Source organism: Symphalangus syndactylus, chromosome 4 (assembly GCF_028878055.3).
Source record: "Symphalangus syndactylus isolate Jambi chromosome 4, NHGRI_mSymSyn1-v2.1_pri, whole genome shotgun sequence".
Taxonomy (NCBI): domain Eukaryota; kingdom Metazoa; phylum Chordata; class Mammalia; order Primates; family Hylobatidae; genus Symphalangus; species Symphalangus syndactylus.
The window spans coordinates 49,298,535-49,317,179 of record NC_072426.2 but is presented as its reverse complement, the minus strand read 5'-3'; the positions used below and the strand labels follow the sequence as shown (position 1 = coordinate 49,317,179).

At 36.2% G+C, this 18,645-nt stretch overlaps 1 protein-coding gene across 3 annotated transcripts in view; it reads left to right on the top strand.

Annotated features, from left to right (window-relative positions):
• Positions 1 to 18,645, top strand: part of FAT4 (FAT atypical cadherin 4) — a 175,902-nt gene that overhangs the window by 121,215 nt on the left and 36,042 nt on the right. For 2 of the 3 annotated variants that reach the window (XM_055274640.2, XM_055274639.2), the window contains exons 8-9: positions 9,302 to 9,552; positions 11,459 to 15,808. In XM_055274640.2, the coding sequence (XP_055130615.1) occupies positions 9,302 to 9,552; positions 11,459 to 15,808 (4,601 nt within the window). The remainder of the gene's footprint in view (positions 1 to 9,301; positions 9,553 to 11,458; positions 15,809 to 18,645) is intronic. The other variant, XM_055274641.2, reaches the window with a different exon arrangement.

Sequence of the window (18,645 nt, the reverse complement as noted above, 5' to 3'; positions counted from 1 at the left end):
TTGTATTTTTAGTAGAGACGGGGTTTCACCATGTTGGCCACACTGGTCTCGAACTCCTGATCTCAGGTGATCTGCCCGCTTCTGCCTTCCGAAGTGCTGGGATTACAGGCATGAGCCACCATGCCTCGCCAACACATGGGGATTATTACAATTCAAGGTGAGATCTGAGTGAGGACACAGCCAAACCATATCAGAGAGAGTATAGCAAGATAAGGAAAGAGGTACTAGAACAAGTCACTGGGAATTCTCCAACACTTAAAAGGTAGGTTTAGGAGGAAAGGTCTCCAAGGAGACTAGGAGTTAAGGTAGGAGTTAAGAAGGTCTGAAGTTAAGGAGGCCTGGCTAGAGACAACAGAGGAAATCCAGGACAGAATGGATTATTTGCATGCATTGCAAAAGGATGGAAAGCTACATACAAATTTCTTTCAGTGGACCAAGACTTACTTTCAAGAGAAGAGTTGAGTTCTAGAGTCCTGTAAAGTCAAATCATAGAGGACTGAGAAATTTCTGTCCAGGGTCATAACTTGTTTGAGTCATTGTACTTAGCACCTACCAGAGAGAAGCAGGTACAACTGAACTTCTTCCAGGTTATGAGCTTCAAAAGGCCACTAAATACCCTTTCTTTTACTTGTCTTATACCAAAGCATAGAAATAATAAAAATCATATCATAAGATTCAATCCAAAGTCTTTAGCTTAACGTTAAGAGTTGAACCTTGGGAATTAAGTTGTGTGCAATTGAATCCTGACTCTACTATTACTATTGCCTGAGTATGGGCAAATTAACATTTCTGAACCCGGTTTTCAGTGGATTAGGCAGAGTAATAATGAAACTGACTTTAAAGAGGGTAAGTAAAATAATTTAAGTGAGCTGGTTAGAATAGTGCCAGGAACAAAAAACAATGCTCAATAAATGTCAACCCATATTGTTCTAATCATGCAAAGCACTTAGCCCTCTACCTGTCTATCATTTGTTAGTGCTAAATAAGTTTCTGATAATGATTTTGGAAGAGATGCCTTATCTATTGTAATGTTATAATCTAATAATTCTTTATCTGCCATGCAGATGTTCTGTATGCTGTTTCTTAGACAGCATACAGAATATTACTAATCAGATATAGGGAAATTCTCTTGTATGAGATGTATAAATTCCTGAATATGAAGTTGAATGTTTACAAACCTGATCCTGTCTTCCACTGAATCATTCATTTATTCCTAGAAAAAAGTAAATGCTGTGATGACATGCTGTGTTTTTCTAGTGTATGTTAAAGATTCATTGCAAAATGCTATCCTATGCTTGTGAATTATGCTTGTAAATTTGGTCTAGAAAAATTGTATTCATACTCTCAAACTGTTTTATAAAGCTGTACTGGTAGGTCTGATGGGATTGTTTTGGTTTGATAGTATGTATTTTGGTTATTTGATTGGTTGATTAAATTTTCTTCTTTTAATATGAGAATTAACATTACACTTTTACATACATTGAAATCCAAAAACCCCATCAGTGAAAATCTTAAAATGACTCTACAGACTATCATATATTCAGTTAAAATGAAAATTGAAGCTATTTTTATCTTGTGAATAAAAAATGTTTGATTCACTTGAAAATTAACTCAGGGCAAACAATTATTGCAGCTTAAATAAAAAATATTTTCACAGACAAAGTAAATAGTTATTATAACCTCAACTTTATTTACTCTGGTTTGATAAAATCTTATTGGAATATAATGTATTTTATGGTTGGTGATAATAACTCCTTGCTATTCATGGTGTACTGAAGAAAATCTATTCTTTCTTCAGATTAAAAGAGCTATTGGTTTAATTATTTATCTCCCATTTAAATTTTACATGGTTTCTGTTATTTACTGAACTACTGATGGGATCTCCAGGAGCATAAATTTTATGTGTCTTATCAGTTAATTTTTTTCCAATGATCTAGCATGATTTTGCATATAGCATCCAGCCGACAGATGTTTCTTTTTTACTTCTACCTATTTGATCAAACTTTGTATTTCTACAAATGGTGTACTTACTTTAAGTTATACATTCTACTTCACCTTTAGTATTTTCCCTTATAGAAAATCAGCCTATTATTAAGTCTTAGTCTTTCTCTATCCAGATTATGTCTTTGCCTTCCACATATCTATTCCAGAGCTTAGCTTTTACAGATATGTATCCCCTTTTCTCCCAACTGGACCAAATCTCTATTCAAGCCTCACTTCTAATTCTTCTGTATCACAACCCTGGAGACAGTCACAAACTCCACTGACAAAGTCAACATTCTAAGGAAGATTTCTTTTCTTTTTTTTTTTTTTTTTTTTTTTTTTGAGATGGAATCTCGCTCTGTCACCCAGACTGGCATGTCGTGGCGTGATCTCAGCTCACTGCAACCTCCACCTTCCAGGTTCACGCCATTCTCCTGCCTCAGCCTCCTGAGTAGCTGGGACTACAGGCACCCACCACCATGCCCGGCTAATTTTTTTTTTTTTTTTGTATTTTTAGTAGAGATGGGGTTTCAACATGTTAGCCAGGATGGTCTCGATCTTCTGACCTCATGATCCGCCTGCCTTGGCCTCCTAAAGTGCTGGGATTACAGGCATGAGCCACCGCGCCCCGGCCAGGAAAATTTCTTAATATGTGCTATTAATCTCTTCCCATTCAATTTCCTCCAACTCTTTAATTCAAAAGTTACTCATTTTTCTCGTGTGTGTTCAAGTTCTCTCTCTTCCTTGAACCATGTAGATATCTATATAAATGCTCATTTACATAAGTTAGCGTATCTACAGAAATGCTCAGAATTTCTGTTGAATTCTGGTTCTTTTATTTGCCTACCATGGCCTAGGAAAGTCATTTTAGTGCCTCAAAGGCTTAGTTTCTGCATCAATAAAAATGAACATAAAAATTTATATTTTACAGTTTGTGAGACAAACATTTACTAACCACCTACTATGTATCAAACAGTATGTATGGAATCAGTTAATATCCATAAATGTCTCTGGCATAATTATTAGGACATAGAAGTCACTAAATTAATTCAAGGTTTATTTTTCTTTTTATTCTTCTCATATCATCTTTTTTGCTCCTAATATATTCTTTCTTTTACAATATCTGGTACATAACAGTGGTTGTCACTTAAAGAAATGCATCGAATGAGCAATTTTAATATTCTCTGGAATGGCTGCTTTTACTCATTCTATTTTTACTACAACATTCTTGAAAGCTTCACAACCTGTTTTCTCTGACCATGTATTCCTGAAAATCTTTAGTCTGATTTTTTTTTCCTTCATTGCTTTACTTAAAAAAGGCCCTGTCAGAAGACTACTGAAATGTTTCAAGTCCAGTGACTTTTCTAAGTCCTTATTCTCCTTTACTTTTTGCAATGTTCACACTACAGGCCAGGCCATCTTTTCTTTTTGGCATTTTTTCCTCCTCAATGTCATATAAATATTATTTCTTATCATCCTGCATCTCTGATCACACACAGTTTGTTTTCTGTTTCTCTTTTCTCTCTCTAGAAAGTAATTTGAATACTTCTCACTGCATTATTTTCTCAGTACTTTCGTGTGTGTGTGTGTGTGTGTGTGTGTGTGAGAGAGAGAGAGAGAGGGAGAGAGAGAGACAGAGAGAGAGAGAGATTCATTCCATTGCTGCAAGCATCAATTCTGTGAACAAAACCTCCAAATCTGTGCTATCAACTCTGATTCCACTCCAAAACTTTGCACCCACATTTGTAACTCGCTGATAGGCATATTACACTGGCGGTTCTGTTGGCATCATAAACACAGTGTACCTAAAATTCCTTACTTTTCCTGTTTCTCATTTTGGTTTTCTGCTTTGTTTTAATAATATTGTCTTGGTTTGTTTTTTACCACACCTTGAGGCTAAGGGTCATCCCCTCTCTTATACTCAATCAGTAGACAAATTCTCATGTTTCTTCTTTTCTAATGCATCTGGCACCCATTCTTTTCAGTGCATCCCTTCTGCCAAGATCCTAGTTCAGTCCATAATTACATCATGCCTGTACTATTATAATAAAAATTAACTCACTTCCACAACTCTAGTTTCTAATCCTTCCAATCTATGTGGTACACTGTCCTGTAAAATTATGAAGCCCTGACTATGCACCAAAAACTTTATTAAACTCTCAGGAGTTTGGAACTCTAGGGCCCATAAGAAGTACGATTTAATGAAAGGGATAATTTTGTAATTTCTTAAGTATAGTACCATATAACAAGTATAGTTTAAGCACAGAATAGGTGGAAAGAATAGTATGGTAAATGATACTTCAATGATACTAAGTAGAAGTAGTTTATGGAGAAATAAAGGAATGAAAGGTATTCTAGGCAAAGACAGTATCAGGGACTAAGGCAAAGAGCTATGCAAAAGCATGACATTAGAGAAAGAAAGTATTTCCATATGGTTGGTATGGGTTAGGAATGGACTTTGTATACCATATAAAAAATTCAAAATTTCTTTCTGCATCTAAGGAGAGAAACAATGGAAATGTTTTAAGCAGCAAGCACAAAAACATGACTAGTTTATATTTCATAATTATTTCTCTCTCAGCATTATAGGAAATAATTTGTACAAAGCAAAGCTGGAGTCAGTGAATTAAAGGGCAATGGCAGAAGTATGCATCAACATGAGCATCTCTTGGCTCTGCTTTAACAATTATACTTCCTTTATAGAATCTTTCAATTCCAGTTTGCCTATGGTATAACCCCCAGTCTTCAAATTCTAGTCACCCCATAAATGGCCCCAGCTAATTCTGCAAAACTCTGCAACATATGGGCAAAAGTTCAGCATTACTGGATCATTTTCTGCTCATGGGACAAGGATCTGTGCTTTCCCAAGCCTTACAGGTTTGTTCAATTTATTCTATATCTTTGACCAGGGCTTGGCAAACTGCTACCTGCAGGCCAAATTGGGCCTAGTGCCTGTTTTTGTAAATAAAAGTATTATTGGAACACAGCCATGCCCATTCATGTACCTATTGTCTATGGCTGCTCTTGCCATGTAATGGTAAGCTGAGCATTGCAACAGAGAATATATGACCTGTAAAGCTGGATATGTTTACAATCTGGCCCATTATATAAAAGGTTTGCTGACCAGTAGCCTAGACCGTCTTTTTTTTCTGCCTTTTTGAACACTATTGAAAGATGGGTAGCCCCTTTACAACTTATGTTAAATTTACCCTTCTCTGAGGAGGCTTTATTTTAATCATTCCAGTCAAGGGTGTTCTGTCTTCTGAATACCTACAGTGACACCTCTTTACTGTTTCATAGCACTTTACTGTTTTGTAATTACCTTTTTTTTTTATATATCTTTCTGTTATAAAGGATATAAACTTGAAACCAGGATTTTTTTTTAACATACTTAACCGTGTCTCTGTTTTGGATTTTTAGTGCCTTTATCCATTTAACTATCTAAATATAGGTTGAGCATTCCTCATCTGAAAGTCCAAAATCTAAAATGCACCAAAATGCTAAACTTTTTGAGCATCAACATGATGCCACAGGTGGAAAATTCCACACCTGATACCTTTGCTTTCTGATGTTTCAATGTTCACAAACCTTGTTTCAAGCAATTATCAAAATATTAGATAAAATTATCTTCTGGCTATGTATATGAGGTATATGAAACATAAATGAATTTTGTGTTCAGACTTCAGATCCATCCCCTATATCTGTCATTATGTATATGCAAATATTCTAAGATCCAGAGAAATCCAAAGCACACCTGGTTCCAAGAATTTTGGATAATGGATACTCAACCTATATATAGATAGATTTGGATAGATTGTATGTAATATACTATTATGTTATACATATATATTATATAGGTCCTATTATGTTGGTAAACTTAGACTTTTGAAGGCTCACCATTTATCAATTACAATGCCAAGTGCTCTTTATACAAAATATTTTTAATACTCAAAACTGTCAAATAAAAAGAGTAAAATGTGATCTCCACTTTACAGATAAAGAAAGAAGGCTTAAAAATGTTAAGAAATTTTTGTGAATTTAAATGCTATTAATGGGGTTTAAATTTATGTCCAAGTGAACTGTGTTCTAAAGTCCAGCCTCTTAACCGTTACTAAATGATCGTATTCTCCCAGCAGACAGTATAATGCCTATAACCCTAGTAGATCTCAGGAAGAGGCAAAGAAGTTTTAAAAAATCAAATGGGGATATTTTAAGTTTACAAAAGCAATAGTTGATTTAGGGTTCAGATCACAGTGGTCTCTGTTTATGCGAATAATTTGGAATAGTAATGTATTCTCAAATTAGAAAATAATTTAACATATTTATTGATTTTCATTGAACTAAATGTGAACAAACTCTATATTGACACAACTTGAGCAAGAGTCCATGTTGGCCTTAGCAATTGGTACATTTTCTGTCTTCACTACATTCCCTCAGTTGAGTTTTACTTTCCTTCTATGGTGGTATAATGGGAAAAGTGCATGTTGAAGTCATAAAGACAGAAATTCAAACTCTAGATCTGCTATTTATAGATTGTATGTTTCTTTGTGCAACTACTTTAGTCTCTATTAGATTCAGATTCATTATCCCTAAACAGTCAAAACTAAAACTAAACTGTAAGGATTGTTTTTGGATTTAAATAAGAGCATATATAAATTGCCCAGTAGTGTGCTTGGTATGCACTAAGAAATCAGTAAGTTCCTGGAAATATTTAAATAACAGCATAAATGTTTAACTGCTAAGAAGATACCACAAGACACAATCTAATAAAGTTTTCAACTTTACAACAATTAATGCAGGCCAGAGAAGCAAGAGAGGTCATCAGGAGGGATGAGAATAGAACTAAGCCTCAAGTAAGAGATGTGGCAAAAATCTAGACATATTATCTTAACTGTCAATCTAGGTACAGAGCTTATTGTGTTTCTTCTATTTTTAAAAAACTTAGAAGTATAAATTTGCATCCAACTGGTGTTATAGAATATCTCATATTTAAAATATACTTTTATATGCTTTAGAATCTAGTGAAGTCTAGAAAAAATTAATTAGATACTAATGACAATTTGCTCATTCATTTTAAAAAATACTAAATATATTACCTACTTTAAAATAGACAATCATATGGGCAATAACATGTGCAATAGCATAAAATAAAAAAAATCAGAATTTATAACATGGGTTTCTTTGTCTGTTTTCTGCTGCTATAGCTACAGACTGGGTAATTTATAAAGAATAGAAGTTTATTTGGCTCACAGTTCTGGAGGCTGGGAAGTCTAAGGGCATGGGGCCTGCATTTGGTGAGTGCTTCCTGTGTGTTATTTCATGGCAGAAGGGCAGAAGGCATCACATGGTGAGCAATCGTGTGAGACAGAGAGAGGAAATCAGGCTGAACTCATTCTTTTATCAGAAGCTCACTCCCTCAATAACTAACTCCCACTTCCGTGATAATGGCATTAATCCACTCATAATGATGGAACCCTGATGGTCTAATCACCTCTTAAAGGCCCTACTTCTCAACATTGTTACAACGCTGTTACAATGACTAATTTCAAGGAACATTTAAATCATAGCAAGTCTTTCTGAATGGATCATTTAGTGAAACTGGACTAAAGGCCACACCATTTGCCTATCAACACATTATGCTTAATAATACACTATGGTCTTGACATATACAAAACATCCAGAGGAAAATTTACGTTTTTTATCAATCTCATTTTATTTTTATTTGTGAATATTTATAGGAATAAATATTTGATTGAACCTTGATCCTTGCCATTATAAAACTAAAGAAGTTTATGGCAGTATGGCTTACTTTTTCTTCCTATTAAATTATTTGATTATTTCTACATCCACTGACAGCAACAAGGTTCCAAAAATAAAACTACGCAATTCTTAAATCTGGTTTTCTACACTTTGTAAAATGGTAAGGTATTTTGATTATTTCGTGAGTCCTGAATTTTAAAGTTTTAAGAATTCATGTATAAAACTTGATATTTATATTTTGATAAAGAGAATAGATACTATCTACTGTAAAGGGCAATAATTATACCTAATAGTCACTTCTGGCCCAATAACTATAGTTAATGCGATTTTCACACATGCCTGATTCTGTCGTGTGATTTGCCAAACGTATTAAAAATCTGAGTGATGCAAAGTACTTTATCAATACTGAAGCCATTTCTCAACCAAACTACTTCTCTATTCTTTCCCTGTTTTGCTATCATTTTATAAGACTTCTAATAGTTTTGAATATAAGGTCTTCAACAGTTGATTATTTCACTAAAGCAGGATAAAAAGTGCTGAAATATTTGTTTTAAGCTGTGATCATAATAGGAGAATGAACATACTACTGGCTGCAATATAGTTTTTTCCCCTGCAGTTTATATTAGATATATGCTGTTGCTGTGTTTATATAGACACAAAGCAAACTGTAGAAACATGCAGCGAACTCCAACAAGGGTATCTCTTTGTTGGTATAAAAGAAGAAAACTTTTAAAGATACCTATTTCCATGCTATCTTTCAACTTTAAAAATTATGGACCATAACCAATTTCTGAACCTTCAAGCTTAGCTACTTCTTTCCTGGCTGATCTCTGGGACCCCACCTTATACACAAAATCTGGAGTATATGCAGACAAGTGTATTCTTCAGAAAGAAGAGAGAAGCTTTTCTCAGTGGAAACTCCTGCCCGTTAACCTATCTGGTTAGCATCAAAACATCCATGAAGATGTCATACCTCTGCTGACAAGAAAGCAACAAAACCATATGAGGAATGACAAAGACAGAATTAATCACTAGAAAGGTCTTTGTATAAATAATCAGTCCTTGAGTTGTTCTGAGAAGCAGATACATGTCAAATACAGGTTTTGTCTTAAAAGAATACAATTTTCAACTGATCTTCTCTGGTTTATTATGGTATACAACAGAAAAATAATTTTTAGTTTCATTTAAAAGATATTCATTTGTAACCCTGGCCACTAACCACAATATTAGAGCAAGTCCCTTGATTTATGCTTTTAGGCTCATTTATTTAAAGCCTTAGGGGTTTGTCTCGTGGCCTTGCACAACTTAAGAGTCCTAAAAACCTTGTGAAGACTTCCTTGACATCACTGGACATCTCACGATAAAGACTGTCAATGTGATGTTCACAGAAAAATTGAAATATTTATTAGCTAGATCTAGTTGTATTCTTTCCAACATTGTTGTATGACCTTTCTTGTAATGTTTTCTTGCATTTCTACCTGAGTTTTTTAATTATAGTAAATAGAAGTTACGATATTAAAACTATTTGACATATCCCTATTTCTGCTTTCTGCTTTAGTTATAGGATCATCGGTGGAAACTCTCAGTTCACGATCAACCCATCGACAGGACAAATCATCACCAGCGCATTGTTAGATAGGGAAACAAAAGATAATTATACCTTGGTAGTGGTCTGCAGTGATGCGGGATCCCCAGAGCCTCTTTCCAGTTCCACCAGTGTGCTTGTCACTGTGACTGATGTCAATGACAATCCACCAAGATTTCAGCATCATCCATATGTCACTCACATCCCATCTCCTACTCTTCCAGGTAATCAACCAAATTCTGAGGCCACATGGATATAAGGAAACTATGTATCAGACATTTCTATAAAAATATTTATGTTATTTTACATACATATTTCTGATATAGCCTAATTTTGCAAATCCTCTAAAATTCAGGTTGTTTTGTCTAGTGGAAATGAAAAAATGCTTGAAACTTGAAAATTAACCCTTTCTTGCTAGACTAATTGTGTATAATGTTTTATAATTGTTATGTATTATTATTTCTTAATATTACTTGAATATTATAAATAACATATATATTACATCGTCGTTAACGATGTTTATGGTCTGAGGTCTAATTTTGTGTAAGTTTGCTAAGAGGAGGGGCATTGTCTCTATTCTGCATGCCATACCCTATTACCTGATACGTGATCTGGGAGATAATAGGCATTCAAGTATGTTTGTAAGTGGAAAATGAATATTTTACTTCAGTTTTTCATAGATATGTTTTCAAAAAGTTTAATAAATGGATAATTCTTGTTAATATTTATTTTATTCCAGGTTTTACAAATGAAAATTATTCTGTTAGTAAGTTTATGGATCCATTTATGAATCATTTTCATATTGACAATGTGCATTTATCTTTCTGTATCTCTTTAAATTTAGTTTGACATTTGCTAAGAAAGGCATACTCTCTTAACTGCACAAATCTGCCATTTTTAATTTTTAAAATGAGTTTTCAAAGAGGAAAATATAGAAATATAGCTCATTATTTATTTAATCTTCCTTGCTTGGAAATATTTTTAATTAGAAGAAAAACAACAGATCGAGTGAACAGATCCTCCTTTCAGTGATCTTTCGTCTTCTATTAATCTGAGAATGATACCAACCTAAAATATAAGATTCATAAATGTATGTGCCAACTTTCTATCAAAAGGAAATGTCAATATCAAAATGATAAATACCTGCTAAAGGTCTTCAGATGAAATGATGTTGGCAGGCATGGTTCTAATTACATCCAATGTGTGGTGGTGCAAGATAAAATTTCCTATGTAAAATGAGGTATGCTTAAGCATCTTTTCCTCATTGGACTTATAATCGCTGGCCTTTTTAAAATTAAGGATATTTTACTTTTGTTACCGTTTCTTCTGTAGGGGTGAGAGTGCAGGTTTGGAAATGGTTTTTGAATGAGTAGAATGAAAATATGTCCTTTTGGCAGCTTTTCTGCATATTTTTACTACAATCTGTTTCATTGGCACTAAGTCTAAACACTAACTTTTGGAGTCCAAATTGAGTCCATTATCCCTCAATTCTTATTTCTTACTACTTTACAATTATTTTAATTGGCTTATGTATATATCTGTGCATGTGCATACACACACATATACACATACACATATGCACTTTTTCTTCATCTGATAATAGTTCACATATAAAGGAATTTTGTCATAAAACAGTGGGGACAAGGAATCAATGGTAATGAACGTGATTTTTGTTGACAAGATTACATATAAAGTGATTGGAAGATATTTTAAGACATACTAGAGCAACGGTATCATTGCATTGGGTAGAGGCATAGCGCTTTGCAGAGCTCCCATATTATTTTTCTTGGAATGTTTTATGTGCAGATTTTTCTCCTAGAAACTATGATTTTTGAACGATTAGCAAGTTCTTTTCCTTAGGCTTCTCTCAAAGGCATACTGAAAAGTATTAAATCCAACAGACTGTATAAATTTTAGTTAGAAAATGACAGGTTAGTCTCTGAAGACAATCATAAAGCAGATTTGACTTGTGAACTTCAGAGAAAATATAGGAGATACTGTTCTCCCCAGTAATCATGAGAAAATAAGGTCATATCAAGCAGCAATAGTGTGTCTTATATGCACTTATCTGCTACCAAATATTTTATTTAAATTCCACATGATTATAACTGCACGCCTTCTCTTTTATAGGTTCCTTTGTCTTTGCGGTTACAGTCACAGATGCTGATATTGGACCAAATTCTGAACTGCATTATTCTCTTTCGGGTAGAAATTCTGAAAAATTTCACATTGACCCACTGAGGGGAGCCATTATGGCCGCCGGACCACTAAACGGAGCTTCAGAAGTGACATTTTCTGTGCATGTAAAAGATGGTGGCTCATTTCCAAAGACAGATTCTACAACAGTGACTGTTAGATTCGTGAATAAGGCCGATTTCCCTAAAGTCAGAGCCAAAGAACAAACATTCATGTTTCCTGAAAACCAACCAGTCAGCTCTCTTGTCACCACCATCACAGGATCCTCTTTGAGAGGAGAACCTATGTCATATTATATTGCAAGTGGGAATCTTGGCAATACTTTCCAGATTGATCAGTTAACAGGGCAGGTGTCTATTAGTCAACCTCTGGATTTTGAAAAGATACAAAAATATGTTGTATGGATAGAGGCCAGAGACGGTGGTTTCCCTCCTTTCTCCTCTTATGAGAAACTTGATATAACAGTATTAGATGTCAATGATAATGCCCCAATTTTTAAGGAAGACCCATTTATATCTGAAATATTGGAAAACCTTTCCCCTCGAAAAATACTTACTGTTTCAGCAATGGACAAGGACAGTGGACCCAATGGACAGTTAGATTATGAAATTGTTAATGGCAACATGGAAAATAGTTTCAGTATCAATCACGCTACGGGTGAAATTAGAAGCGTTAGACCTTTGGACAGGGAAAAAGTATCTCATTATGTCCTAACCATAAAATCATCAGACAAAGGGTCCCCGTCTCAGAGTACTTCAGTAAAAGTCATGATTAACATTTTAGATGAAAATGATAATGCCCCTAGGTTTTCTCAGATATTTAGTGCCCATGTTCCTGAAAATTCCCCCTTAGGATACACAGTTACCCGTGTCACAACTTCTGATGAAGACATTGGGATTAATGCAATTAGCAGATATTCTATAATGGACACAAGTCTTCCATTTACAATTAATCCCAGCACAGGGGATATTGTCATAAGCAGACCTTTAAATAGGGAAGATACAGACCGTTACAGAATTCGAGTTTCTGCACATGATTCTGGGTGGACTGTAAGTACAGATGTCACAATATTTGTGACAGACGTCAATGACAATGCTCCAAGATTTAGCAGACCTTCCTATTATTTAGATTGCCCTGAACTTACTGAGATTGGCTCCAAAGTAACTCAGGTATTTGCAGCAGATCCTGATGAGGGATCAAATGGACAAGTATTTTATTTCATAAAATCTCAATCAGAATATTTCAGGATTAATGCCACCACCGGAGAGATTTTCAATAAACAGATCTTGAAATACCAAAATGTCACTGGCTTCAGTAATGTGAATATCAACAGGCATAGTTTTATAGTGACATCTTCAGATCGAGGTAAACCTTCCTTAATTAGTGAGACAACAGTTACCATCAACATAGTGGACAGTAATGACAATGCACCTCAATTTCTTAAAAGTAAATATTTCACTCCAGTCACCAAAAATGTTAAGGTTGGTACGAAGTTAATCAAAGTTACAGCAATAGATGACAAAGATTTTGGACTGAATTCAGAAGTGGAGTATTTCATTTCTAATGATAACCATTTAGGAAAATTTAAGTTGGACAATGATACGGGGTGGATTTCAGTAGCATCATCCCTGATTTCTGACTTGAACCAAAACTTTTTTATCACAGTCACTGCAAAGGATAAGGGAAACCCTCCACTTTCTTCCCAAGCAACTGTTCACATAACTGTCACTGAGGAAAACTACCATACGCCTGAATTCTCTCAAAGCCACATGAGTGCAACCATCCCTGAGAGCCATAGCATTGGGTCCATTGTCAGAACTGTTTCTGCGAGAGATAGAGATGCAGCGATGAATGGCTTGATTAAGTACAGCATTTCTTCAGGAAATGAAGAAGGCATTTTTGCAATCAATTCTTCTACAGGTATATTAACACTAGCCAAAGCTCTTGATTATGAGCTATGCCAGAAACATGAAATGACGATTAGTGCTATAGATGGAGGATGGGTTGCAAGAACTGGTTACTGCAGTGTGACCGTAAATGTGATTGATGTGAATGATAATTCTCCAGTATTCCTCTCTGATGACTATTTCCCTACTGTTTTGGAAAATGCCCCAAGTGGAACAACAGTTATCCACCTAAATGCAACAGATGCTGACTCTGGAACAAATGCTGTGATTGCGTATACTGTACAGTCATCTGACAGTGACCTCTTTGTCATTGACCCTAACACAGGGGTCATAACCACTCAAGGCTTCTTGGATTTTGAAACCAAGCAGAGCTACCATCTTACTGTGAAAGCCTTCAATGTCCCCGATGAGGAAAGGTGCAGCTTTGCCACTGTTAATGTACAGTTAAAAGGGACAAATGAATATGTGCCCCGTTTTGTTTCCAAACTTTACTATTTTGAAATCTCAGAAGCAGCTCCTAAAGGTACTATTGTTGGAGAAGTGTTTGCGAGCGACCGTGATTTGGGCACTGATGGGGAGGTACAGTATTTGATTTTTGGTAATAGTCGAAAGAAGGGTTTCCAGATCAATGAGAAGACGGGACAGATTTATGTTTCTGGAATTCTTGATCGAGAAAAAGAAGAAAGGGTGTCTTTGAAGGTATTGGCCAAGAACTTTGGCAGCATTAGAGGTGCAGATATAGATGAGGTCACTGTAAATGTCACCGTGCTTGATGCAAATGACCCACCTGTTTTTACTCTAAACATCTACAGTGTGCAGATCAGTGAAGGGGTCCCAATAGGAACTCATGTGACCTTTGTCAGTGCCTTTGACTCAGACTCCATCCCCAGCTGGAGCAGGTTTTCTTACTTCATCGGATCAGGGAATGAAAATGGTGCCTTTTCTATTAATCCACAGACAGGACAGATCACCGTTACTGCAGAATTAGATCGAGAAACCCTTCCCATCTATAATCTCTCAGTTTTGGCTGTTGATTCAGGGACCCCCTCAGCTACAGGTAGTGCCTCTTTATTAGTCACCTTGGAAGATATAAATGATAATGGGCCCATGCTGACTGTCAGTGAAGGAGAAGTCATGGAAAACAAACGGCCAGGCACTTTGGTGATGACCCTTCAGTCCACTGACCCTGATCTACCTCCAAATCAAGGTCCCTTTACTTATTACTTGCTGAGCACAGGTCCTGCCACCAGTTATTTCAGTCTGAGCACTGCTGGAGTTCTGAGCACAACCAGAGAGATTGACAGAGAGCAGATTGCAGACTTCTATCTGTCTGTGGTTACCAAGGATTCTGGTGTTCCTCAAATGTCTTCCACAGGAACTGTGCATATCACAGTTATAGACCAAAATGACAACCCTTCTCAGTCTCGGACGGTGGAGATATTTGTTAATTATTATGGCAACTTGTTTCCCGGTGGGATTTTAGGCTCTGTGAAGCCACAGGATCCAGATGTGTTAGACAGCTTCCACTGCTCCCTTACTTCAAGAGTTACCAGCCTCTTCAGTATTCCAGGGGGTACCTGTGATCTGAATTCCCAGCCAAGGTCCACAGATGGCACATTTGATCTGACTGTCCTTAGCAATGATGGAGTTCACAGCACAGTCACGAGCAACATCCGAGTTTTCTTTGCTGGATTTTCCAATGCCACAGTGGATAACAGCATCTTACTTCGTCTCGGCGTACCAACAGTAAAGGACTTCTTGACCAACCACTACCTTCATTTTTTACGCATTGCCAGCTCACAGCTGACAGGCTTAGGGACTGCTGTGCAACTGTACAGTGCATATGAAGAGAACAATAGAACGTTTCTTTTGGCAGCTGTGAAACGAAATCATAATCAGTATGTGAATCCCAGTGGCGTAGCCACCTTCTTTGAAAGCATCAAAGAGATCCTTCTCCGGCAGAGTGGAGTAAAGGTGGAATCTGTGGATCATGACTCCTGTGTGCATGGCCCATGTCAGAATGGAGGGAGCTGTCTAAGAAGATTGGCTGTGAGCTCCCTATTAAAAAGCCATGAGAGTCTTCCAGTCATCATCGTGGCAAATGAACCTCTGCAGCCTTTCTTATGCAAGTGTCTGCCAGGATATGCGGGTAGCTGGTGTGAAATAGATATAGATGAATGTCTTCCATCACCTTGCCACAATGGTGGAACCTGTCACAATTTAGTGGGAGGATTTTCCTGCAGCTGCCCAGATGGCTTCACTGGTAGGGCCTGTGAGAGAGATATCAATGAGTGCCTGCAGAGTCCTTGCAAGAATGCTGCCGTCTGCCAGAATTTTCCAGGAAGCTTCAACTGTGTTTGCAAAACTGGATACACAGGTATGACAATGTTTGTACTTTTCTCACTAAGACTTTAGCCATGTCAAGTATATTGAAAGGAAATAATTTTATCATTTTCCAATGATTTTCATATAAATGAACATAATAGTAACAAATGTTTTTAAACATTTACTGTTGGTCAAATACTGTTCTAAGCAGTTTTTATGTATTTACTTTGCTTACTTTTTACAAGAAAACTTATGAGGTAGGAGTATTTTCCAGTTTCTATAGGCAAGGAAGTTGAAGTAGAGAGTAAGTAATTAGGTTTTCTCAGGTGATTCAATTACTTTGCTGTAATGTCACCACTATTCAAGTCTACACAGTTAAATCCAGAACTTAAGCCCTTAATCTCGTAGCGTCTCTTACAAGAGCAAAAAAGAGAATAATATCTTCTTAAAAGAGTATTCTAGATATTAAAGGATAAAATATATACAAAACATAAGATTTGGACCATTTTATGTGTTAAATAATTGTTAACAATGATTGTTATTGATTCTTTATCATCATCCTTTTTGTGACCTTTTAAAATCATAGTCGTCATTATTATTGAAATGTGATCCACATTGTGAGAAGAGCAAGAATCATATTTTCAGATTTAGATTAAAATGGTGTCTTACTGGGCCAGGCAAGGTGGCTCACGCCTGTAATCCCAGCACTTTGGAAGGCCAAGGCGGGCAGATCACGAGGTCCAGAGATCGAGACTATCCTGGGCAACATGTGAAACCCCATCTCTACTAAAAATACAAAAATTAACTGGGCGTGGTGTTGTGCTCCTGTAGTCCCAGTTACTCGGGAGGCTGAGGCAGAAGAATCACTTAAATTCGGGAGGCAGAGGTTGCAGTGAGCCGAGATCGCACCACTGCACTCCAGCCTGGCAACAGAGCAAGACTCTGTCTTAAAAAAAAAAAAAGTTGTGTTATTTCTAATGGTTGGGTAGAAAGCACAATAGGCTTATTTCTCAAGAAAGCTAGAACACAACTGAGCCACAGCTTATCTTGACAGACTAGAAAGCAGCATTAAACATAGCAGAAAAAATTTTGAACTGGTCTTTGGCACCCTAGTGGGATACGATGTCCATATATACGTATACACGTCTGTATCATTATTATCTATCAACCTATCTATTAGTAGATCAGTGGTTGATGTTCCTTCAAATGTGAATAAATGTTATGTTATTGATAAGTTTGAGGAGAGCGAAATTCTATCTTATAACTTGCACACTATACGTTTGTAAAGCATGCATATTACATTGAGTTGCTCTGCAGTATTTATAAACGTAATTTACAGGACTAGTAGTATAGGTAGAATCGAGATAGATTGCTTTAGTTTTGTAGATGTATTACAGAATAATATTTTAAGCAAATGTATTTGTATGTTATATTTTTAAAAGTGTCCATTATGTGTATACTGATGGTTTTATATTTGGAGAATTGAATCACTTGAGGAAAATATAGAGCAAGTTTGAAAATGTTGAAACAGACCATGCAGTCTTTGCCTTCTAATGAAATAACTTTGAAATGTGAATGAAGAAAAAGTGGCAGAAAGCATGTGTAGTAGAAAAAGTAATAGATTTCATAGGATCTGATTTAGCTATAGCTTTTGAGAAGTCACCTAACCTTAGCTGATTCTTCATTTCTCTATCTGTAAAACGGGAATAATCATAATTACTTTTAAGGTTTTGTAATGAGTAAATATAATGTTTGTAAAACACCTCGTACAGGCCAGGTACAGTGGCTCACGCCTGTAATCCCAGGACTTTGGGAGGCGGAGATGGGTGGATCACCTGAGGTCAGGAGTTCAAGACCAGCCTAACATGGTGAAACCCATCTCTACTAAAAATACATGAATTAGCTGGGCATGGTGGCTGGTGCCTGTAATCTTAGCTTCTCAGGAGACTGAGGCAGGGGAATTGCTGGAACCCGGGAGATGGAGGTCGCAGTGAGCTGAGGTCGCGCCGTTGCACTCCAGCCCAGGCCGACAACAGCGAGACTCCATTTCTAAACAAACAAAACGCACGTGGTACACTGTGCAGTATTCAGTAATTGCAGTCTAATTAGTAGTAGTAATAATAGTATTAGTATAGTGGTAGTAATAGAGGAGTACCACAGAATTTTTAAAAAGACATAAAACCTGTGTAGCAGAAGTTAACTGTGGGTCTTATGAGAGTTATATCCTAAGATCATGAATAATAGAGCTATATACGTGCGAGGTCAGGATTTCCAGAACCCTTCCCTCACTCTTTCTTACCCATCCCCAAAATTACTGTATCGGCTGGGAATTCAACAATAAGAGTTTTTATGTTCTACATTAGTGTAATGCATTTATTCACACTTAGGTTTAGCGTGAGTTTATATTTAGTCCTAGAATGAAGAAAGTGCAAATTTATTAGGTATTGATAAGAAACATGGAAAGTACTACTGGTGTGAACAAAGGCACCATTTGCTGATTTTAGCATAAATGATGAGTACGTTACTTCTGTCTGGCTTGTTTATTTCTTTGTTTCATTTCATTTAAATATACATTGCATACTTTTCTAAACGTGATAGCTGAAACTCTTAAAAATGCGTTTCTTTACATCATAAAATATTAATAACATTTATCAAGTAGTTATGTAAAGCACTTTTTAAAGCTCCTTGCATTATAGACATTATTACGTTTAGTTCGCACAACTCCGTAAGATGGATATTATGATTATTATTCCAATTTTGAAGACCAAAAAATGAAGTCTTCGAGTCATTAAAAGAGACTAGACAACTTGCCTCCAGCCATGGCGCAGAAAGTGTTCTAACTAGTCTTTTACTAGAAATTTGGCTCTGGAGCCTCTGCCCTTTCTATAC